Here is a 25,303-nt window from a genome sequence, read left to right on the forward strand (position 1 = left end):
ACTTCTTCTTCTTCTTCTTCTTCTTCTTCTTCTTCTTCTTCTTCTTCTTCTTCTTCTTCTTCTTCTTCTTCTTTGCCTTCCTCTTCTTCCCCCCTTCCTCATCTTCTTCCTCCTCCTCATCTTCCTCTTTATTCTTTTTCTTGTTCTTTTTCAGCCATGACCACCCCCTTTTTTGCTGCATCAGGTTTTACTTCAGCTCTGTAGGCAGCAATATCTTTCTTATACTTCTTCATCAGCTTGGCAGCCTTCTTCTCATAGGGCTGCTTGTCATCTGCTGCAGTGTTGTTCCACATCTCTCCTAGTCTCTTTGCAACATCACCAATGGATAAGACAGGATGCTCGCCTTTGATTTTGGTATGCTACTCAGAACAAAACAAGAAGAAGGCCGAAGGAGGCCTCTTGGGTTCATTGGGGTCCTTGAACTTCTTTTTAGTCTCCCCTTTGGGGGTGGGTGTAGGTTTTCATTTCTCTTTCATAACAAGCCTTGTCAGCCTTTGCCATATCTTCAAATTTCCCCTTTTCTTTAGCAGACATGGTCTTCCACCTCTCTGTACAGTTCTTGGAGAACTCTGAGAAGTTGACAGAAGCATCCAGGTGTTTCCTCTTGTGCTCCTCTGGCAAGTTTGCACAAAGAATGCATTTGAGGACATTTTGCCTCTCAGCTTTTTGGGATCTCCTTTTCCCATGTTTAGCTGATTTTCCTCTGCAAGGAACAGAATTTCCCAGTGTCCACTGGGCTCTGGCTTTCCCTGGCCTCACTGAACTCTTGAAGCTCTTCTTTAATATTTAGTTCTTTGTCAATAGCTACAATCATATAACAGACAAATGCTTTTCATATTACAAACAGTTTTTAGTATCCTTTCCACAGCTTGCAGGGAGAAATATTGGGAAGCTGTTCCAAGGAGAAACTGATAAATGGTCACTTAAATTTGACTGTGCTTGTGCCTGGTTTTAGCTCAGATACAGCACCAAAGACCAATCATCATTCTGTTCTCTTTTATAGTCTCTGCCACAGACAAAACACTTACCATGTATTTATTTGTTTGTCATTTATGTATGTTTGACCATCTAGGTGCAAGTGTATGTATGTGTGTGTGTGTAGCAAGTGTGTGTATGTGTGTGTGTGTAGCAAGTGTGTGTATGTGTGTGTGTGTGTAGCAAGTGTGTGTATGTGTGTGTGTGTAGCAAGTGTGTGTATGTGTGTGTGTAGCTACTCGTGCACCAATGTTCACATGGGTCACGAAGTCAATATTGTTGTTATTCAGGAACCACCCATCTTATTTTAAAAGATAGTCTCTTTCTCTGGGCCTAGATCTTGGAGTAGCTGAGGCTCTCTATCATCAAGCTCTAAATATCCAAGAGATTTTGAGAGCCCTGAGTTCCTCATGCTGGCAAAATAAATGCTAGACAAAATTAGCAATCTCTTTAGAGGCTTTATATACAAATTTAAAAACTACATACAACTTGTACCTAGAAAGGAATCCAAATTTATTTTGCTCAATTATCTTGTTTCATGTGTAAAGAAAGTGGTGCTGAAACAGGTTTTGCAATTTGTTTAAGATCACACTTCTAGTCGTTGGCAGAGCTAGGGTAGTGGCCTATCTTTCTGGATCCTACATCATTTACTAGGGAGGGACACACTTTTCTAAAATTCTGTGTAACTGTTTGCTTGACGTTCAGTGCTTGAGAGCTGAGATAGCATCTCTGTTATTATTCTTAATAGTGTCACTGCTTCCCAGGTCTATTTCTATTTATTCTTACATTGTGGGAAAACAGCTGGAAAACACATTTTCTCTTGAGTGAGCTTCTGTGCAAATTGTTCTTCTGTTTGAGGTTGGATTTGGTGACACCTTATTTTAGGTGTCAGGACATGGCACATTTAATTAACATTCAGTGTAATAGCACAAATCTGTGTGAATCCTGTTGATTAAATGTGCATGGTAGTATTACTGTACCCTGAACAACATCTACCCACGCACTGTTACAGTCACCAGACTTTTCTTTTTCTCTCATGCTTAATTTTGATATAGAGAAACAAAAAGTTCTTTCTCTTTCTTCCTTTGGAGTGTTTACATTCATAGCTGGAGGAATGCTCATAGCAACCAATTGAAGGGGAATAAGAGGGAAATCTCTTCCCTCCATTCTTTGCCTTTTCTTCAGTTGAGGAGATATTGGAATCTGAATGTAGGATTTGTGTAATCTACTATGGCGAAGAAAGATCAGACTGCTTCAAGACAAAAGCAAGATAGAGCAAGAAATAGGCACCTCAGTGGAGATCCCTGTCATGGGAGCTCATCCAAATGGAGGAGCTGCCATATTCTATGCAGACAAAAACAATAGCTTTGGAAAACTGAAGTTTAGAGAAAAGATCATTCATTTTTAAACACGAAAAAGATGTTGCCTATAACCAACTTAAGGAAGAAATTCACCTGAATCAATCCCAGTGGGTTCGAATCAAGAGAAAGCTGGCAGAATGAACAGATGTGTCATGAACAGTAAGGAGAAACAAAACAACAGTGGAAATTTTCCCAGAGAGCTTTGTCATGCTTAGAGAATCATGAAAACCTTTACCTGTTAATCTCATCTTAGTCAAGCCACAACAACAAGAACAAGAACAACAACAACAACAACAACAACCACATAAAAAGCAAAGGAGTAGTTTAGGAGGGGATGTAATAGGATTGTTAGCTTCTTCAGGGGAGACACAGATGTGTGGGCCTGCTAAAATGATAGATTATGATATCTTGAATAACTGGGTACAAATAAACACATTTCACTGAATACTGAATATGAAATCAAAGCACATATTTAAATGTAAAGATTCTTTCTAGAAAACAAAACCTAAAGAAAATCTCAACACAGAACACTGAAATTCAGCTTGAGGGTGGGGCTAGAAGACTGGTTTATTGGATAAAAGCTGTTATTGGGCAAGCATGAGAACCTGAGGTTGATTCCACCACCATGGAAAAAGCTAGGCATGGCAGTACATGTGCCTGTAACCTCCATGTTCTGGAGAGATCCAATGAGAGACTCTCAAAGACCACATAGAGCAAGGCACACATGGCATTCAAGGGTAGGGAGACATTAAGCTTTGTTATTTGGGCTGTATAGGAGCAAATCTTGATAGCAGGATGCTTCTCTTGGGTATTAATGGATTTCTAGTGATGAGCTCTGGGAAGACCAGACCCAAGGCTATCCAAAAGTGGCTAATTTCTCCATTAATTAATTAAATAATTAATTAATATTTGCATCCCAATCACTGCCCCCTGCCCCAGTGTCTCAATCACACAGTCCCTTCCCTCTTTCTCGCCTCTTCTCTTCTGAGATGGTGGAGCACCTCCATTCCCAGAATTTCACCCTCTCACCAGCACATATAGTCTCTGCAGGATTAGGCACATCCACTCCCACTGAGGCCTGACAAAGCAATCCAGTTTGGGGAATAAATTCAATAGTGGCAAAAATTAAGCTTTCAAAGAGACTACACTCTTCAAAGCAAATGACATAGAAAAATAAACAGACAAACAAAAATGACATACTTAGAAGGTAAATAAAATAAAGAAACCCTTCCTTGGGTCCTGTTTTGATTACTTTCCTGTAGATGGGATAAAACAGCATGATGGTCAAGGCAACTTAGAGGAGAGTTTAATAGGGTGTATGGTTGAGAGAGATAAGAACTTACCATGCCCAGAAAGGGACAGCCATGAAAGCTAGAGAAGCAGCTGAGGGCTCACATCTTGAACTGGAAGCATGAGGGAGAGGGCAAACACAAAATGTCATTGATTGGCCGTGCAAACTTTATATGCCTCAGTATAGAGGAACACCAGGGCCAAGAAGTGGGAGTGGGTGGGTAGGTTAGTCGGGGTGGAGGGTATGGGGGACTTTTGGGATAGCACTGGAAATGTAAATGAAGAAAATACCTAATTTTAAAAAAATTTTAAAAAGAACTTAAAAACAAACAAACAAACAAACCCAAAATGTCATTGAGTCCTTAAACTCTGAAAGCCTGCCTACTGTCATTTACTTCCCTCCTCAAGGAAGCCCCCCACCCCCTGCCCAAATCTCCCAATCAGCACCATCAAGTGTTTAAATGCCGGAGGGGTACATTTCTCCTTCAATCCAGCACATTGCCTTTGGTTTGGGGGGAGGGGAGTCAGTGTAGTTTTTCTAGAATATATGTAGCGTTAAGCCTCAGGCCTGAGAGTATTTAGCTCTAGATAGAGTGTGAATTTAAATGAAATGGATAGTAGAAGAAATTTACATTGAGCCATGATTTCAAAGTAATACTTGTTGGAAACTCTTTGATGGTGTCCAACCAGACAACCATATATTTCCCCTGAGTAACCACCTGTGACTCAAGAGTTTGGAATTCTAAGAACCTGGATTGGTCAAATAGTATAAGATAAATCAGGACAAGCACATCAGGAAGATACAAGTTAGTTAATGAAATAAAATTGACTGTTTTAAATGTCCAGATACTAGTGGACATGATCATCAACAAAACACTTATATGATGCTCATAGAGTAATGTACCCCTCAGGCATAAATACTATATAAAACTGAGGACAAAGGTAGCAATAGGTGAGGGAGCATGAAATATGCACACCAATTTAAAAGCAAATTATATCAAGAAATGCAAGAATAGCAGTTAAATTTAAAAGTCAGATATAGTAGACTCAGATGATGAGATAATTGATAAATTTGAAGATCATTTTAAGGACGTCATATGGAATACAAATCAGCAAAATAAAATGGAAGGCTGACAGACTGAGACACACGCATAGTTAAATCAAGTACTAGCATACAGCTGTTCAAATTAGAGTGGCAGAACAGAATGAAGAAGACAACATAGCTGAAGAAATGATGCCCCCAGGGAGCTGGGGAAGTGTTGTGGTTAATAAAATGCCTGCTGTACAATCATGAGAACCTGAGTAGTTCAATCCCTAGAATGCCCATAAAATGTCAGAGTGTTTTGTGCTCGTAAGCCCAGTATTGGCTATGCAGAGAGAGGAGAATCCCTGGAGCTTACTGGCCAGCAGCTCAGTCTACTCCTGGAGGTCTGGGTAAAGTAAGAGACCCTGCTTTAAGCACCACAGTTGACATCATCAAGTAACTATAACTCAAGTTGACCTCTGTCCTACATATAAACATTTAAAAAATGCATTTCCATCTTTCAGAACCAATGAAGGATAATTCATAGGTGCAAAAAGCCTATATCATATTTACAGCAAATAAAACATAATTCATACATGGTCAAGAACTCATCAAATGTGTACCTCAAGAATAAAAGTTTACTAGGTAAAAAGCTATAAAAACTTGTTATTAGTAGACCCTCAAAAACAACATTCTAAAAGTAGGATTAAAATAAACCTCATTAAGACTAAAATTCTAAAATGTTAAAGAAATCAGTACATATATACATACAATAGTTTTTGCAAATCATACAGGTGTGAGATGAAGAAGTCTATTGGTAAAATGTGGTATTAGAACAAATTGTGACATTTATTAAAATGCTGAACAATACTAGTATGTAAGCCAGAGGGATTGAGTTGGTCTATACTCAGATGGCGTTGGAGGAGGGTGAGTGACAGGATTCCTATACTCAGCAATTCCTGACACGCCCACCATGGTCATGTGTGTATTACTCCAAAGTAAGAACCACCATGATCTATGATATTAATGATATTTTCTTGATTTCTCAAGTAGGAAACTAACAAGACACCACAAAATGAGGTAGAGGTTGAGTCAGATGAATTGTACTCATTGTCTGGGGCTGTTACTAATTAGCTATAGAGGGGTAGGCATGCTTGAGTTTAAATGATGACCACTAAAGAGAAAATAATAGATAATGAATTATGCATTAGAAGAAAAATGAGAAAATGAAGCAACACTACAGGAGCATAAAAAACAAAAGGCAAAAGAAAAATGGTACAAGGTGGACATCCTTAATAAAATATGCAAAAATCTAAACAAGTGGCAAATTCCATATTATGAAACTACTTCATGCACAAACTTATTTTAAGTAGCATACATAACTGCTTACAGATTATATGTATGAATTCTATGTGAAACACAAAGAATTTTGTATCAGACTTGGGTTCCTTTCCCAAGAGAGTGCATTGTATTTATGCAAATATTCCAGAAATTTGAAAAATGACCCCAAGTCTGAAAGCTTGTGGTTATGAGACTTTGAAATAAGGGATGCCAAGATTCTGCCTGTGTGCAGACTCTGCTTAGCCCCTCCCCACTGACCCTCTTAGCCAAATGGAAGGGATGGTGTGACATGGTTTCCTGCCCCTGGAACAGAGACAGCAGAGTGTAGGTTTCCACAAGTGTTGACTGGGTATGAGGCTTGTTTGTATAAGAAAAAATATATTTTACTTCACATTCCTCCTTTGGAAAGTATTCACCCTGACAAGGTTATCAGGTAATGTCCTCTTTGTCAAGATTAATGACTGCATGATAGTCAGAGACAGGACTGAGTCCAGGAAGTGAGGATGTGTCTATTTCCTTAGCAAACGTGGTAAGCACCGTGACCTTCAGGGCACCTCTTAAGACTGTGGGAAAGGACTCCGAAAGCACAAGTTCAAAAATATATAATTTCTCAACTATGTAAAATATAAGGATGCAATATGAATCGTATGAGGGCTTCATGGACCTAGAAAAACAGAGGCAACTGAGCTATGATCCAGACTGTCAGAAAGATATGGAAGCAAGCAGATTCCTGAGTTCATGGTCAACCTGAGACAGAGCTAATTTATATTCAGCCATGGTAATCTGAGGATGGGATCCCACCCAGCTACGTTTATTGTATTACAAAGACAGGCAGATCTCTGCAATCATTTGCCGTGTTAAAAAAGTGTACTTGCTGCCTTCTAATTATCAAGGGCTATAGAATGCTGATTCATGTAATGGTCAAGAGGGAACCTGGTATAAATGACTGAATTGGTATGTAAGTAAGAGTGGACCTTTGGTTTTCATGAGATAAGCTAGTGGAGAGCAATAGCAGTTCATTTTTAGAATTTTTTTGAGCAAGAACGGAGCTGTTTGGAGCTCTCTGGAGAGTGAACACTGCTCTTTTAGAATTTTTTTTCTAACAGGATTTCTGAGAAATCCCGAGAATTACTTAGAGAGCTAATACAACTCTTTTAGATTTTTTTTTTTTTCTTTCTAGCAGCTACCAAGAGAGAATCGCTTGGAGAGCTAACACAGCTCTTTTTGGATTTTTTTTCTAGAAAATTCAAGGGTTTTTGTTTTGTTTTGTTTTGTTTTGTTTTGTTTTTTGTTTTGTTTTTGTTTTTGTTTTTGTTTTTTTATAGCAGCTTTTCTAACTCTGGTCAGGAAACTACCCAGAGCTTTCAAGACAACTCTTAAAATTTTCACTGCAGAGAGAGCTGTCTCAAAGAGAGACTGCAGAGACAAGAGCTATCTATAGAGTTGTCTAGGGAGCCATCTCAAGCAGATGACATGGCTGTCAACTTGTGTCCATGATTTATCTTTGAGTGGTTCTTTTTGCCACTCTCAAACACCCCTTCTCTCAGGATCCAGACCAAGCTGATACTGGTCCTTGGCATGCTAATCCACAGAAGCACCCTCTACCAGGAACCCTACAGCTATCACATTTGCCTAGGATCTAGAGAAGGCAAATTTACCAAAGAAAGGACCATCCTACTCCCACGATAAAGACAAAACCAGATAATCAACAGTAAGAGATACCTCAAACATCATACCAACCAAGACAATGTGTCTTCACTAGGAGCTAGTAACCCTGTTCTGGTATGCCCCGAGAAATGTAATAGAGCTGAGGCACAACACAGGAACTTCAGAATAGCAGTTCTAAGTATGTTCAAAGCCTTAAAGGGATAGCAGTAAACCCTTAATGAAGTGTGTGAAGACACAAATAACCAATGGAACGAAATAATGAAAACAGTACAAGACATGAATGTAGGAGTAGAATCACTAAAGAAAACCCAAACATTTGAAATAAAACTGGAGGTGAAAATGTTAGCATGTCAAAAAATAACCTCAGGCTGGGCGGTGGTGGCACACGCCTTTAATCCCAGCACTTGGGAGGCAGAGGCAGGCAGATTTATGAGTTTGAGGCCAGTCTGGCATACAGAGTGAGTTCCAGGGCAGCCAGGGCTACACAGAGAAACCCTGTCTCGAAACTCCTCCCCCACACCCTTTACCCCCCAACATAACCTTAGAGGTAAGCTAATCACCAATAAATTATAAGACATGGGTCAGAGAATCTTAGGTGTTGAAGGTAAAGCAGCAGAAATGAATAGCTATGTTAAATAAAATAGTCAATCTAAAACCCAGCCACAAAATATGCAGGAAAGCTGGTATACTAGGAAAAGACAAAAATATATGAATAATAGGGATAGAGGAAGGAGGAAAAAAAAAACCAGGTCAAAATCACTGAAAATATTTTTAACAAAATCATAGACTTTTCAGTGTGTGACTTTGAGGTTTTCTTTTATTTTCTCTTTGACAACTTCACAAGTATACAATGCATTCTGACCACTCTCCTCCTATCTGATCATCTCCACTTCTTCCTGCCAGATATAGTACTTTTGGTTGGTTGTGTGACTCACACAGGCCATCTGTGTGATCCCTGGACTGGAACTATCCATTGGAGCATGGTAAGGTCACTAATAGTTACACAACTAAAGAGTATGTAGGTTTTAAATTTTATATTTGTGTATTTACGTATTGTGTTAGTTAGGGTTTCTATTGCTGAAAGGAAAGGCCATGACCAAAAAGCAGGTTGCAGGGGAAAGATATATTGGGCTTACACTTTCACATTGTAGTCCATCACTGAAGGAAGTCAGGACAGGAACTCAAACAGGACAGGAACATAGAGGCAGGAGTTGATACATAGGCAATGGAGGGGCCATGCCCTTTTAAAGGGGGCTTGCTCTTTTAAAATCACAAATAAGTTAAGTACTTTCTTACTTCAAGAGGGAAGATTCTGGATCCAGTCACAATCTGAACAAAACAAAACCAAGCTTGAAAAATATAAATAACCCAATGTCCAATTATTTGCTATTCACTCACAATCTTCTGGGTCTCTCCATCAGGCTTGGATCACTTTTTGGCTCCTCTATCTGCAGCACACACAGCTTATCTTCTAGGCTCCAACAGACTCTGCTACAACTGACTCCACTCCCCTGCTGTTGCTGGTTTTGGTGGTTATGCCATAGTCCTAGTATCTCTAAAATACTGGGTTCTTCTGCTGCATTTTCACCAATCCAGGAAGCAGCACTCTTCCATGGCTACTGTATCAGCTCCACTCTCCAGGATCCTGTCCTGTTTGAGTTCTTGTCCTGACTTCCTTCAGTGATAATGTTGTGGACCTGTAAGATGAATAAACTACCTCCTCCCCAAGTTTCTTTGGTTATGGTACTTCATCACAGCAATAGCAATCCTAAGACATGTGCTTGTTTGTTTTGTTCTGCTTTGTGTGTGTGTGTGTGTGTACAGGTCACAGGTGTGGAGGTTGGTGACAACTTTAAGGAGTCAGTTTCCTTCTGCCCTGTATGTTCTGCAGATTGAATTCAGGTCCTTAGGCTTGGTGGAAAGTTCCCTTGTCACTGAGCAATATCACCATCCCTCCTTTATGATTTTAAAAATTAAAATACTAAATTTTAACTTTAAGTTTTTTTAAAAGATTATAATTACACCAGCACCCCATTCTCTTTCCTCCCTTTAAACATTCACGTGTCTCCTCTTTCTCTCTTTCAGATTAATGCCCCCTTTTCTTTAATTGTTGTTACTAATATATGTGCCTTCATATTTTAGTTGAGAATTATGAGTGGGCCATAAGCACATAGCTTGTGATTGCATAACTTGAATGATTTGCCATGTTCTGAGTTACTAGCTATTCTAAATCAGCGCTCAGATAAACGGGGACAGAGCTCTCATGGTAATGGGTTTTAGTTTCCTGAATCTGTCTTTCTACCAGTAATGTACATCAGAAACGGAAAAAATAATGTCTAAAATGTACCTACTGCAAACGTTATACCAAACACCGTATCAAACAAATTTCCCATCTTAATGTAATCCTCACAAATTTAATGCTTCCTTTAAGGAAAACAAGGCACAATGAGAATAAGCCATGTGCCTATAGTAACATATTTTGTAAATTGTAGATTTTGAGTTTTTGAGTTGACTGATTTGCCTGCTATGTTTTATTGCTTCTCAAATAAAATGATAACAGAACAATGAAAGAGGGTAATTTAGAATCCTGAAGAGCACATAGTTCACTTTTTTATTTTACAAATGAGAACAGATAAGCTGAATGGCTTATCTGGGATAACCAAATTGTTGTGGCTCATGCCATATAGAATGAAGAACTCCAATTTCCCTTCCCATTTTTACTTAATAATAGCACTTGATTACAGACGAGAGTTGAGTGTCAATGTTCCAGGACTAGAGATTCATTTCTAACCCAGTTCTTGTTTGTGTTGGAGTTTATTTATAGATCCAGTTTTCATGATGGAGATGAGGGCAATTTTCACATTGCTATTTAATTATATCACAGCCATTTATGCATGCCCCAAGCACATGTCCACAGTTAAAATATATATCTCCACTCAGGAAGGAAAAGTTTGAGATGTCTTATCAAAGGCTCTTTCCCTCTAGCTGCTCCTTTCATTTATGTATTTTTTAAAAGAATTTATTAACATTAATCTTGGTTGAGGTGATGTTTTATTAGCATTTTTTATCAGCTTGCAAGTCCTGCCCAGTATTTCAGGTCTCCCTCATCTGTCTCAGACATAGACAATATAAAAAGCTAAGTTATCATCCAAAGTTTTGGCATAGCAGACTGAGTTTTGGAAATGGAAAATATTAACAGCTTTCTAGATTGTTCTCCACAGTTCCATCTACATCAGGAAGTTGGTCATTAATAATCATAGTTCATTTTCTTGCCTATTCATCAGTAACTTAGAAGTTCTCCAGTTGTAGTTTCTCTTCTTCAACTTTCATGTCATTTCTCCTTACCCTGCTTCTGTATGAAATTATCTATAATTATTTTCTTTTCCCATGTTCTTTTCTCTCTCTCTTTTAAACATTAGTTCTTCGAAAATTGGTTTCAATGTGTTCTGATTTTATTTACCTGCTCTGCATGCTCTCTAAACTATACCCTTTCCCCCATACCCAAACTTTATGTGCTTGTTCTGGCTAGTTTAATGTCAATTTGATAAAAGCTAGAGTCATATGCAAAGAGGGAACCTTAATTGAGAAAATGTCCCTACCAGATTGACCTGTGGGCAGCCCCTGTGGTCCACTTCTTTGTTCATTATTGATATGGAAGGGCCCAGCTCACTATGTCTAATGCCACTCTTAAGCTGGTGGTCTTAGATACTATAGGACAGTAGGTTAAGCAGACTACAAAGAGTAAGCCAGTAAGCAATGTTCTTGCAGGAGCTCTGCTTCCATTCAAATCCTTTCCTCACCAAGTATTTTATTGTCATATGTTTTATCATCACAATATAAACTGCAACATGGACAACCCCACCTACCTTTTTAAAAGGCCTATTGGACCCAACTTGTGTTTCTCATATTCTTGGACACATGGCCTTCTTGTAGAGTGTGGACAGTCTACCAGGAGCTTATCTTAAAGAAAACAAACTCCCTCTCCCCAGAATCTATCAATTGTCACTCACCTTAAGGTGGGACTTTGTACCCATGTTCCCTGTCCATTCTGGGATTTGTCTGGCTTGAGTTTAAAATGAGTTACTCTATACTAGGTAGCAATTCCCCTTCTAGATGCCATAGGCAAACAAAAAATCCAATGGAAGGAATGGGTTACTTCTTTTGGAGTTGTTTGTCAGTGAGGTCCCAAAGTCCCCAAATTGTGTGTTATTGCCACTGATACTTATTACCATCCAGAATTTTGTGATAATATACAGTTGTTGGAAACACCACATGCTTGAGTCGCAGAACATAGAGAAATCAAGCTGGTACTCATCTGGAAGCTTCACCCCCTTTGGCTAGCTTTTATTGCGCTAGAAGATGCTATGTATGCTATGGGAGGGGAAGATAATCATTATTTTTGCTGATCTCTGAACCCTGAATACTACAGTAACTACTGGCTGGCCCAGACATGCCACTGGTGTTAGAGTCGCATGGATATCATGGTAGTAACAAACCACTTTATGATTGGATGTAAGGCACACTCCACAAGATTGAAATCTATACCTGGCACTATTATCAGGTCAAGAAACCATGAATAGACAGGCCCTAGACTTAGGGGAGAACCTCCTGCTATTAATTTGCTGAAAGAACACAGTAGTAAACTGAATTCTAATGACTTATCCATAGATCAATGTATCTGTCAACCCTCAAACTTCTGTTTGTAGTAGATGGAGATTAGTGCAGAAATTTACAATTAGTCCAGGCACAGAGAATAACAGACTGTAGAACAGCTTTAAATAGGACATCTATATCACACACCTCTCAGGGCTCAGAGATTATCTCAGAAGAAGAGGCAGAAATATTGAAGAGTTGGTAGATGACTCCAAGGAAACTGATTTCTCCATGCATTAGGGTGGCTGCACATATGAATTTCCACAACAACATGCATAAGACCTGTAAAAGGCCCATCCCTCTAATTGATTATTAACTATTGTATTTGGTTCTAGCAGTTATTTGTTCCTCCATGATTTTTCAATAATGACCGACCAACTCTTACTAGTTTTCTTATGTGGTTTTTGTTTTTGAGTTTGTTTATAGAGTGGATTACGTTGATGGATTTCCATATTTTGAACCATCCCTGCATCCCTGGGATGAAGCCTATTTGATCATGATGGATGATCATTTTGATGTGTTCATGGATTCGGTTTGCAAGAATTTTATTGAGTATTTTTGCATCAATGTTCATAAGGGAAATTGGTCTGAAGTTCTCTTACTTTGTTGAGTCTTTGAGTGGTTTAGGTATCAGAGTAATTGTGGCTTCATAGAATGAATTTGGTAGAGTGCCTTCTGTTTCCATTTTGTGAAATAATTTGAGGAGAATTGGAATTAGGTCTTCTTTCAAGGTCTGATAGAACTCTGCACTAAACCCATCTGGTCCTAGGATTTTTTTTTGTTTTTTGTTTGGGAGATTATTAATGACTACTTCTATTTCTTTGGGGGATATGGGGCTGTTTAGATCATTAATCTGATCTGGAATTAACTTTGGTACCTGGTATTTGTCTAGAAAATTGTCCATTTCATCCAGGTTTTCCAGTTTTGTTGAGTATAGACTTTTGTAGTAGGATCTGATGATGTTTTGGATTTCCTCAGGTTCTGTTGTTATGTCTCAATTTTCACTTCTGATTTTGTTAATTAGGATACCGTTCCTGTGCCCTCTAGTTAGTTTGACTAAGGATTTATCTATCTTGTTGATTTTCTCAAAGAATCAGCTCCTGGTTTGGTTGATTCTCTGTATAGTCCTTTTTGTTTCTACTTGGTTGATTTCAGCCCTGAGTTTGATTATTTCCTGCTGTCTACTCCTCTTGAGTAAATTTGCTTCCTTTTGTTCTAGAGCTTTTAGGTGTGATTGTCAAGCTGCTAGTGTGTGTGTTCTTTAGTTTCTTTTTGGTGGCACTCAGGGCTATGAGTTTTCCTCTTAGGACTGCTTTCATTATGTTCTATAAGTTTGGGTATGTTGTAGCTTCATTTTCATTAAATTATAAAAAGTCTTTAATTTCTTTCTTTATTTCTTCCTTGACCAAGTTATCATTGAGTAAAGTGTTGTTCAGCTTCCACGTGTATGTGGGATTTCTACTATTTATGTTGTTATTGATTTCAGCTTTAGTCTGTGGTGATCAGATAGGATGCATGGGGTAATTTCAATATTTTTGTATCTGTGGAGGCCTGTTTTGTGACTGATTATATGGTCAGTTTTGGAGAAGGTACCATGAAGTCTGAGAAGAAGGTATATTCTTTTGTTTTAGGGTAAAATGTTCTGTAGATATCTGTTAAATCCTTTTGTCTCATAACTTCTGTTAGTTTCACTCTGCATTTGTTTAGTTTCTGTTTCTTGGATCTGTCCCTTGATGAGAGTGGGGTGTTAAAGTCTCTCACTATTATTGTGTGTAGTGCAATGTGTGCTTTGAGCTTTACTAAAGTTTCTTTAATGAATGTGGATGCTCTTGCATTTGGAGCATAGATATTCATAATTGAGAGTTCATCTTGGAAAATTTTACCTTTGATGAGTACGAAGTGCCCTTCCTTGTCTTTTTTTGATAACTTCGGGTTGGAAGTCGATTTTATTCAATATTAGAATGGCTATTCCAGCTTGTTTCTTCAGACCGTTGCTTGAAAAATTGTTTTCCAGCCTTTTACTCTGAGGTAGTGTCTGTCTTTGTCCCTGAGGTGGGTTTCCTATATACAGCAAAATGTTGGGTCCTGTTTATGTAGCCAGTCTGTTAGTCTATGTCTTTTTACTGGAGAATTGAGTCCATTGATATTAAGAAATATTAAGAAAAAGTAATTGTTACTTCCTGTTATTTTTGTTGTTAGAGTTGGGATTCTGTTCTTGTGGTTATCTTTTTTTTTTTAGGTTTGTTAAAGTATTACTTTCTTGCTTTTTCTAGGGTGTCATTTTCCTTCTTGTGTTGGAGTTTTCCCTTTATTATCCTTTGAAGGGCTGGATTTGTGGAAAGATATTGTGTGAATTTGGTTTTGTCATCAATACTTAGGTTTCTCCATCTATGGTAATTGAAAGTTTTGCTGGGTATAGTAGCTTGGGCTGGCATTTATGTTCTCTTAGGGTCTGTATAACGCCTGTCCAGGATTTTCTGGCTTTCATAGTCTCTGGTACGGTCTGGTTCAATTCTGATAAGTCTGCCTTTATGTTACTTGACCTTTTTCCCTTACTGCTCTTAATATTCTATCCTTATTTGGTGGATCTGTTGTTCTGATTATTATGTGTCTGGAGGAATTTCTTTTCTGGTCCAGTCTATTTGGAGTTCTTTAGGCTTCTTGTATGTTCATGGGCATCTCTTTCTTTATGGTAGGGATGTTTTCTTCTATAATTTTGTTGAAGATATTTACTGGCCCTTTAAGTTGAAAATCTTCATTCTCATCTATACCTATTATCCTTAGGCTTGGTCTTCTCATTGTGTCCTGGTTTTCCTGGATGTTTTGAGTTAGGATCTTTTTGCATTTTGCATTTTCTTTGATTGTTATGTCCATGTTTTCTATGGAACCTTCTGTACCTGAGATTCTCTCTTTTATCTCTTGTATTATTTTGCTGATGCTTGCATCTATGGTTCCTGATTTCTTTCCTAGGTTTTCTATCTCCAGAGTTGTCTGCCTTTGTGATTTCTTTATTGTTTATAGTTTCATTTTTAAATCCTGGATGGTTTTGTTCAATTCTTTCACCTGTTTGGTAGTGTTTTCCTGTAACTCTTTAAGGAATTTTTGTGTTTCCTTTTTAAGGGCTTTTAACTGTTTACCTGTGTTTTCCTGTATTTCTTTAAGAGAGTTATTTATTTCCTTCTTAAAGTCCTCCATCATCACCATAACAAGTGACTTTAGATCCATATCTTGCTTTTCTGGTGTGATGCTTTATCCAGGACTTGCTATGGTGAGAGAGTTTGGTTCTGATCATGCCAAGTAATCTTGGTTTCTGTTGCTTCTGTTCTTATGCTTGCCTCCTGCCACCTGATTATCTCAAGTGCTTGCTGCCCTCAATATATCTGATTGGAGCCTGTCTTTCCTATATTCGCGGTTGTTTTGGTACTCCTCAGAGTCCAGATTTCTCTGTGATCCTGTGATTCCCGGATCCTGTTAACCTGAGAATCTGTGTGTGTCAGAGTTCTTGGCAGTCAAGCTTCTTCAGAGACTCTGAGATCCTGGTGTGACCAAGCTCCTATTATCCTGGGATCCTGGAATCCTAAGATCCTGGGCATGTTACAATATCTGGAAGTAGTGTCTCCTCACAGGACCATGGAACTGTCTGGTCTGTTCGAAACCAAGGTATACCAGCACTGTTCAGAAAGAACCTGAGTCGCTGGTCAGGCAGGGCTTCTGTTACGTTGCTCCTGCTGTCACAGACAATTGGTTTGGAACAGATGTTGTGTTCCACTCACCAGTGATCCTAAGATCACATGGAGGGTCCTCTGGGGAATGTGGGACAGTCTGCAGAGTTCTGGTCCCAAGGTGACCTGGAACTGGCACTGACTGGAAGGGCCCATTCACTTGTTAATGAACATCTAGGCCAGTTCCATCTTTTTTTTTTTTTTTTTTTTTCTGGGTGGTCTTGGCTTTTTTTATTATTATTATTATTAGATATTTTCTTTATATACATTTCCAATTTCAAATGCTAACCCGAAAGTTCCCTATACCCTCCCCCACCCCCGCCCTGCTCCCCTACCCACCCACTCCTACTTCTTGGCCCTGGCATTCCCCTGTACTGGGGCATATAAAGTTTGAAATACCAAGGGGCCTCTCTTCACAGTGATGGCTGACTAGGCCGTCTTCTGCTACATATGCAGCTAGAGACATGAGCTCTGGGGGTACTGGTTAGTTCATATTGTTGTTCTACCTATAGGGTTTGGAGACCCCTTTAGTTCCTTGGGAGCTTTCTCTAGCTTTTCCATTGGGGGCCCTGTGTTCCATCTTATAGATGACTGTGCACATCCACTTCTGTATTTGCCAGGCACTGGCATAGCCTCATATGAGACAGCTATACCAGGGTCCTTCCATCAAAATCTTGCTGGCATATGCAATAGTGTCTGTGTTTGGTGACTGATTATGGGATGGGTCCTCGGGTGGGGTAGTCTCTGGATAGTCCATCCTTTTGTCTTAGCTTCAAACTTTGTCTCTGTAACTCCTTTCATGGGTATTTTGTTCCCTATTTTAAGGAGGAACCAAGTATCCACCCATTGGTCTCTTCTTGATTTTCTTGTGTTTTGCAAATTGTATCTTGGGCGTTCTATGTTTCTGGGCTAATATCCACTTATCAGTGAGTTCACATATTGTGACTTCTTTTGTGATTGGGTTATGTCACTAAGGATGATATCCTCCAGATACATCCATTTGTCCAAAAATTTCATAATTTCATTGGTTTTAATAGCTGAGTAGTACTCCATTGTGTAAATGTACCACATTTTCTGTATCCATTCTTCTGTTGAGGGACATCTGGATTCTTTCCAGCTGTTGGCTATTATAAATAAAGCTGCTATGAACATATTGGAGCATGTGTTCTTATTACCAGTTGGAACTTCTTCTGGGTATATGCCCAGGAGAGGTATTGCTGGATCTTCTGGTAATACTATGTCCAAAGTAGAATACCAGTGGAGACAGATGAGCAAATACTTCTGTAGGTGGATAGAGATTCCTTTAGGTATATACCCAGGAGTAATATAGCTGGGTTGAATGGACTTTTATTTTTAATTTTTTAAAACCTTCACACTGACATATATGGAGACTGAGCTAGTATTTACTATCACCAATAGTACAGAAGTGTTACCCTTTCTTACATCCATGCCAACATTTTTTTTTAATTTGGTCACTTGTTTACTTGATGATACCAATTCTGACTGGCATTTTCAAGTAGTTTTAATTTAATATTTTTGATAGCTAATAATGTTGAATACTTTGAAATGTTTTTCAGCTATTTTCATGTCTTCTTTTCATAACTGTCTGTTCTGTTCTATAACCCATTTTTGGTTGGGTTATCTCTTGATAGTTAGTTGTTGAGATCTTTCTATATTCTAGATACTAACTATTGAATGTTTAGCAGATAAAGATGTTTTCTTATTCTTTGGACTACCTTTCCTTTAGAAAAAGTTTGCTTTGAAAGAGCATTTTAACATCATGAGCCCCTATTTTTCAGTGATTGGTCTCTTTATTTCCTGATCAATCCTATAATCTGAATCCTATTCAGAAGGTTTTCCCCTATGCTGGTATTTTGAGGTATACTTTCTACTTTTATTGTAGCAGTTTCAGAGTTTCTGGTCTTATGCTGTGCTACCTAATCCACTTAGAGTTTATTTTTTGTAAAATTTGATAGATGTAGATCTAGTTTCATTTGTTGACATGTAGATAACCACTTTTCTCAGCACTATTTGTTGAAGACATGCAGAAACCAACAGGAAATATATTCAAGAATGGGGAATAAATAACAGTAAGAAATAAAAAGAATGCTAATGTGTGGAATTTCTGGCACAGAGGTGCTGAGTTAAAATCTGAAGTTCTCAGATCTCTCTGGCTTTAGGAAGCTCCTTAGGTGCTGGGTGGAGGTGGGAGAGTGAGAGTCATTGGTTTCTGCAGCCTCTGTGTTCTGTGTGACTCTGGAGTGTGGGGAATGAATGACTGCAAGTCCTTTCCTGGCAGTTTCCTGACTCCAGCATAGCCTCTGTCCCTGAGTGTGGTGTGAGGAACTACACTTACAGCTTCTATTGCCCCTGCCCTTTCTAGGCGGTTTAATTGGGATTTGGGAAGGCTTACAAGCTGCCTCAGATTCTCAGCTCTCTGATTTCCTTTCATGTTGAAAGCTCCCTTGGATTAATAAATTCACTTACAAACTGTGACTTTTCTCGAAAAAGAGCAGTTTACTCAGACTGTGTCCTATAACCTCCATTTTTATACACTCATGAAAGAAAATACTGTATGTAAAACTTAATATTATACAAGAAACACTGAGATCAACAACTCTTTTTCTAAACACAAATTTAGAAACGTTTCCTAGAATAGCTGACTGCTTTTTGTCTTTAATTGATCGATTATTCAAGGTTACTGTGAATCAATACATTTTTCCCTTGATATACCTTCCCTATGACAGCAGATTGTTTAAAGCATGGCACTGGGCACTTATTGTTTTCAGTAAAACTGTTCTGAATCTCCTTTCTAAATCATTATATTATTGTTTCCAGATAATGAAATTGTGAGAGAGGAAGTAAAGAGTTTGAGAATGGAAAATAGAACTTAGTAGTTACTATTATTTTTGAAATGGGTACAAAATTCAAAGGTAATCAGAAAAAGAAGCTAATCAGTTAAGGAATAGATTAAATATATCAACTCAGATTATACAAATGTGGGTGAAGTAGCTACAGAAAGCATTGCTTCTGTACTTGTCTTCCACATTTACCTGCACACACATGTATGCACACATGTGACCCCCACACAGCAATTTATTTCCTAGACAAAACTCAACATTTTTATTACCCTGGCTTATTTTATCCAAGAATTTCTGTATCATATGAAATACAAAATAATATTAGTCCAGAATTATGTGGTTCATGAGGAAAACAAATAATGGTGATTGATTATTAAAAATCATGAGGATTATAATTCAGTTGGAGAAGTTAGCTATAGTGAGTTGGATATGTATTTTTTCCAAGGAATAGGTGAGAGAGATTATATCTCTTATAAAGATTGCAGCAAAACATATTTTGCTGTTATTTGAAAAATTTCTTCGACCGTTCTTGACCAGGGATATAGCTCATGGATTTTAAAAACACCTTTGAGATTTTTGCAACCATTTTTTTTTGTAGATTAACTATAAAAAGAAATATTCTTTGTACACTACTGTAGCTTTAAAAAGTTCATAATTCCTCTTTCTAGTAGGCATCAGAAGTTGTAATTATTATTATTTGCATAAGAGAAAAACTGTGGGTGCCTTGCAGAGTCTGTGGAGGATGTTCCACTGTGGATTGCCTCATGACCTGACTCTGGAATGGGGACTTTAAAGTAAACTCCTTAACTCTATAACTTCTTCTAGGTTAAAATTATGTAGGTTAATTTATAAATTAGTTTTCTTTATCGTGCCAATTTTGTGCCAGATGTGGTTTTATTGCCACTTTAGAATCAATTGACGAATAAAAGATGAATGAGATTGCAGTTAGTTAAACCAAATGAAGAAATGTTGATTAAAGTAATTAAGCAGCCATGTTTAGATGGGTGATAGTAGGCAGCAACACAGAGCCAAATTATTCAACAGAATTTTAACCAATATTAAAATCATGTCATTTTTTAAATGTTTTTAAAAATAAAAAGAGTGGGATTTCTTTTTTAATCAGCTTAGTTTGCACAGTAGGACACCTTAAGTTTATAAAGTCATGTTCCTTTCAATTGCCTGAGTCATGCTTCTGACTCAATGTGTTGTTTTTGAAAATGAGAAGTCATTTAAAAATTTGGGGGGAATAAGGCTGCTGATCATCACTGTTTGTACTTGATAGAGAAAGAAGATTTATAGAGATAAGAAGGCAATATGGAAAGCAAGTCTAAAGTTTGTATGCCTTCTTTCCATTTGCTGAAGGGGACATTAATGAGTTCTATGTTACAACTGGTATGACAGTTGTAACACAGAAGTAGTTCCTACAGTCACTACAAACTTCCTGCCTTTCTGCATAAGAACATGGAAATAGATTGCTGTGTAGACACTGACATTTTCTTTGCTGTTTAGAACATAGGGACAATTGATGCATCTTGACTCATGAGTTAATAGTGTTTTTAAAAGAAGAAATGAAATTGACTGTCTTGTCATTATTTCTTGTGAAACTTTTTTCTTTCCAATCCACTACTTTACCTAGTCTTCCTTATATTTGTATCCCCTCAGGTTGGTTCCTACCCACCCTAGCCTTTGCCAAAATCTGGAGTTACCTACTTTTTGTTTCTGACTACAGTTACCTCTTAGTTCTAAATATACCTTATATCCACTTTTTATTTGACATTCAACATTAAATCCAGAGTCTTGTGTCCTATGTAGTAGTCTCTTAATGACCCCTCTACTTATCTGTTTCCTCTCTATGGCTCCTTCAACATTATCAAAATAATTTTCATCTTTATATGTAAACACGAAAAGTCTGGCATAGCTAAAACAATCCTGTTCAATAAATCAATTGTTTGAGGTATACTACCTCAGATTAAAGCTGTATAACAGAGCTATAGTTATAAAAGCAGCATGGCACTGGCCTCAAAATAGATAACTTTGTCAGTAGAATCTAATTGATGAACCAAATATAAGTCCACAGGCCTAGATATACCTGATTTTTGATAAAGGATCCAAAAATATACACTATATCCACAACAGAGTTTTCAGCAAATGATATTACTGTTCAAACTAGATAGCTGCATGAGGAGGGTAGATACAAATAGATCTGTCTTATCCACCCAGCACAAAGCTTAACTCAAAATGGTCAAGGATCTCACTATAAGATCAGATGCCCTGAAACTGATGATAAGAGAAGAAGGAGACCAAGACAAATACTGATCAAGGCCCAAAGTTTACTCTTTGAGTCTGAACTTAAAAAGGGGAAAGCCCATCCCCCAACACACCAGGCTGTTGCTTTGTCAAGATGGCCTCTGGAGGACAGGTTCAGCCTCTCAGCAGGTAGTGGCGCCTTGGAGAAAACAGCAGACATGGCAGAACAATAGACCTTTTCTAGGTTGGGCTAGCTGGCAGTGGCAGAGTAGGTCTGAGCTAGCCTGCTCAAGGCTTGGGGAGGGTACAGAGGTGTTCAACATTCTTAGGCAGCAGGGAAATGGAAATCAAAACTACTTTGAGATTTCATCTTGCAGTCATTAGAATGGTCAAGATCAGTTAAATAAATGACAATCATGCTGGTAAGGTTGTAGAGAAAAGGGGGGGGGCGCTTACTTTCTACTTGTAGGAGTGCAAACTTATACAACCACTATTGAAATTAGTGTGTCAGTTTGTCATGAAGCTGGGAATACATCAACATTAAGACCCAGGTATTCTACTCTGAGATGTATACACAAAGGACTCTGCATCCTAGTACAGATATACTGGCTCATCCGTGTTCTTTGCTGCTCTATTCATGACAGCCAGAAACTAGAAATACCCTAGCTGTCTACCAATTGATGAATGAGTAATGAAAATGTGGTACAGTTGTACAATGGAATATATTTAGATATTAAAAAATTATAAAATTTTCAGTAAATGTCCAAGAGTGGTATGGCTCTGCCTAAAGAAGATCTATTCCCAAATTTCTGAGGAACCACTATTTTTATTTCCATAGTGATTGTACAATATTGCACTCCTACCAGCAATGAAGGTGTGTTCCCTGTGATCCACATCCTTGCCACCAGGAGCTGTCACTTGTTTTATAATCTTAGCCGTTCTGACAGGTATAAGATGGGATCTCAAAGTAGTTTTGATTTACATTTCCCTGGTGGCTAAGGATGTTGAGCATTTCTTTATATATTTTTCAGATATTTGAGATTTCTCTATTGGGAATTCTTTGTTTAGATCTGTTTTGCATATCTGACTCTGGATTATATGGTTTGTTGATGTCTACTTTCTTGAGTTCTTCATGTATTTTTGATATTGGCCCTCTATAAGAAACTTTCCTCATTCACTAGGCTGCTGCTTTGTGCAATTGATGGTGCTCTTTGTCTTAGAGAAGCTTTGCAGTTTCAAGTGGTTCCATTTATTAATTATTGATCTTAGTGTCTGTGATATTGGTATTCTGTTCAGAAAGTCATACCATGTGCCAGTGCACTCAAGGCTATTTCCCACTTTCTTTTCTATCAGGTTCAATATATCAGGTTTTATATTGAGGTGTTTGATCCATTTGGACTGCAGTTTTGTGCAGGGCGATAAGTATGGATCTATTTGCATTCTTCTACATGTAGATATCCAGTTTAACCAACATCATTTGTTGAAGAGCTATTTTTTTTTCAGTATGAGAGAGGGGAAACTGTAGTTGGGATGGATTTTATGAAAGAAGAATCTACTTACATTAAAAAAATAGCTTGGTGATGGTGGCTCACATCTGTAATCACAGAACAGGAGGGAGAGGCAGGCAGATCTCTGTGAGTTTGGGGCCAGCCTGGTCTACAGAGTGAATTCCAGGACAGCTAGGGCTACATGGAAGAATCCTGTCATGAAAAATAATAATGATAAACAATTATGAAAATTTTAGGGGACAATGGATAGAGCTAGAAAAAAATAATCCTGAGTGATGTAGCCCCGACCACAAAAGACAAATATTGTATGTATTTTCTTATATATGGATATCAAAACAAGCTCAATGATATTTTTGTAACTTCCTGCCTCATATTACTTTGTCTAGGCATTATTTTTTCTTCCTATTCTTTTGCTTATATGGTATTGTTTTCTTATATGGTGTGTGAATGTACATGTGCATGTATATTCCTTGTGTTTCTTCTTTTTTTGTTTGTTCATCTTCTAATGAAAAAAAAAAAAACATTCCCAGTCTCCATCTGCACTTTGGACCTAAGGCTGCCCCACAGCCCTCTGTGCACAAAGATTCTGCCAGGAGAGAGCTAGTCTCCCAGGAGTGATCTCACTCCTAAGCTCAGAGGTGAGATCACCACTTTTGCTCTAATAACTGTCCAAAGTGGGACTTGCAGGGAGGGCACAGGGCACAGGAATAGTGGAGCAGCTGGGGACGGGATACTTCTGATCTCCATCTGCACTCTGGTTCTAAGGCTGTCCCACAGTCCTCCCCTCACCCCTTCCCAGGCAAAAATCCTGCCAGGGGAGAGCTGATCTCCTGAGGAGTGGTGACATACCTAAAATCACAGGCCCACAGGCCCACAAAAGAGAAGAGCTGCAGTCAGAGACAGCAAGACCGCCTAACACCAGAGATAACAAGATGGCAAAAGGCAAGGGCAAAAATATAAGCAACAGAAACCAAGGCTACTTAGCATCATCAGAATCTAGTTCTCCCACCACAGCAAGTCCTGGATACTCCAACACAATTGAAAAGCAAGATTTGGATTTAAAAATCACATCTCACGATGATGATAATAGAGGCCTTTAAGAAGGACATAAATAACTCTATTAAAGAAATACAGGAGAAAACAGGTAAACAGTTAGAAGCCCTTAAAAAGGAAACACAATATCCTGGAAAGAATTACAGGAAAACTCAACCAAACAGGTGAAGGAACTGAACAAAAACCATCCAGGATTTAAAAACAGAAATAGAAACAATAAAGAAATCACAAAGGGAGACAACTCTGGAGATAAAAAAAAAAACCTAGGAAAGAAGTCAGGAGTCATAGATGCAAGCATCACCAACAGAATTCAAGAGATAGAAGAGAGAATCTCAGGTGCAGAAGACACCATAGAAAACGTTGACACAACAGTCAAAGAAAATGCAAAATGCAAAAAGCTCCTAACCCCAAACATCCAGGAAATCAAAGACACAGCAAGAAGACCAAACCTAAGGATAATAGGTATGGAAGAGAGCAAAGATGAACATTTTTGCTCCAAATGCAAGGGCACCCACATTCATAAAAGAAACTTTACTAAAGCTAAAAGCACACATTGTACCTCACACAATAATAGTGAGAGACTTCACTAACCCACCCTTATCAATGGAGAGATCATGGAAACAGAAACTAAACAGAGACACAATGAAACCAACAGAAGTTATGAACCAAATGGATTTAAAACACACATACACACACACACACACACACACACACACACACACACACACACACATTTCATCCTAAAACAAAAAAATATACCTTCTTCTCAGCACCTTATGGTACTTTCTCCAAAATTGACCATATAACTGTTCACCAACCAGGCCTCAACAGATACAAGAGGATTGATATAATCCCATGCATCCTATCAGATCACCACAGACTAAGGCTGGTCTTCAATAACAACAAAAACAACAGAAAGCCCACATACACATGGAAGATGAACAATGCTCTACTCAATGATAGCTTTGTCAAGGAAGAAATAAAGAAAATAAAGAATTTTTAGAACTCAGTGAAAACAAATACACAACATACCCAAACTTATGGGACACAAAGCAGTTCTAAGAGGAAAACTCATAGCTCTGAGTGCCTCCAAAAAGAAACTGGAGAGAGCATACACTAGCAGCTTAATAGCACATCTGTAAGATCTAGAACAACAACAACAAAAAAGCAAATACACCCAAGAGGGGTAGATAGCAGGAAATAATCAAACTCAGGACTGAAATCAACCAAGTATACATAAAAAGAAGTATACAAAGAATCAACAAAACCAGGAGCTGGTTCTTTAGGAAAATCAACATGATAGATAAACCCTTAGCCAGACTAACCAGAGGACACAGAAACAGTGTCCAAATTAACAAAATCAGAAATGAAAAGGGAAACATAAAAATGTAAACTGAGGAAATTCAGAAAAATCATTAGATGCTACTACAAAAGCCTATACTCAACAAAACCAAAACATCTGGATGAAATGGACAATTATTTAGACAGATACCAGGTACTGAAGAAGTATTAAAAAAGTATAGCAAAGTAAAAACAAAATTCGAGGCTTTTGGGCCCAGGCTTGGGAGTGTAGCCTTTGTGGCTTAGTGCTCCAGGTACT

General features: G+C 38.2%; 2 protein-coding genes across 2 annotated transcripts in view; one reads left to right on the forward strand and one right to left on the reverse strand.

Annotated features, from left to right (window-relative positions):
• The window catches only part of LOC110289272 (MAGUK p55 subfamily member 7-like), a 20,140-nt gene extending 8,447 nt beyond the window's left edge, over positions 1–11,693 (reverse strand). The window contains exon 1 of the mRNA XM_021155410.1: positions 11,670–11,693. Coding sequence (XP_021011069.1) covers positions 11,670–11,693 — 24 coding nt within the window. The remainder of the gene's footprint in view (positions 1–11,669) is intronic.
• The window catches only part of Gpr158 (G protein-coupled receptor 158), a 391,739-nt gene that overhangs the window by 78,253 nt on the left and 288,183 nt on the right, over positions 1–25,303 (forward strand). The gene's annotated exons all lie outside the window — the stretch shown is intronic.

Source organism: Mus caroli, chromosome 2 (assembly GCF_900094665.2).
Source record: "Mus caroli chromosome 2, CAROLI_EIJ_v1.1, whole genome shotgun sequence".
NCBI classification, from domain to species: Eukaryota; Metazoa; Chordata; class Mammalia; order Rodentia; family Muridae; genus Mus; species Mus caroli.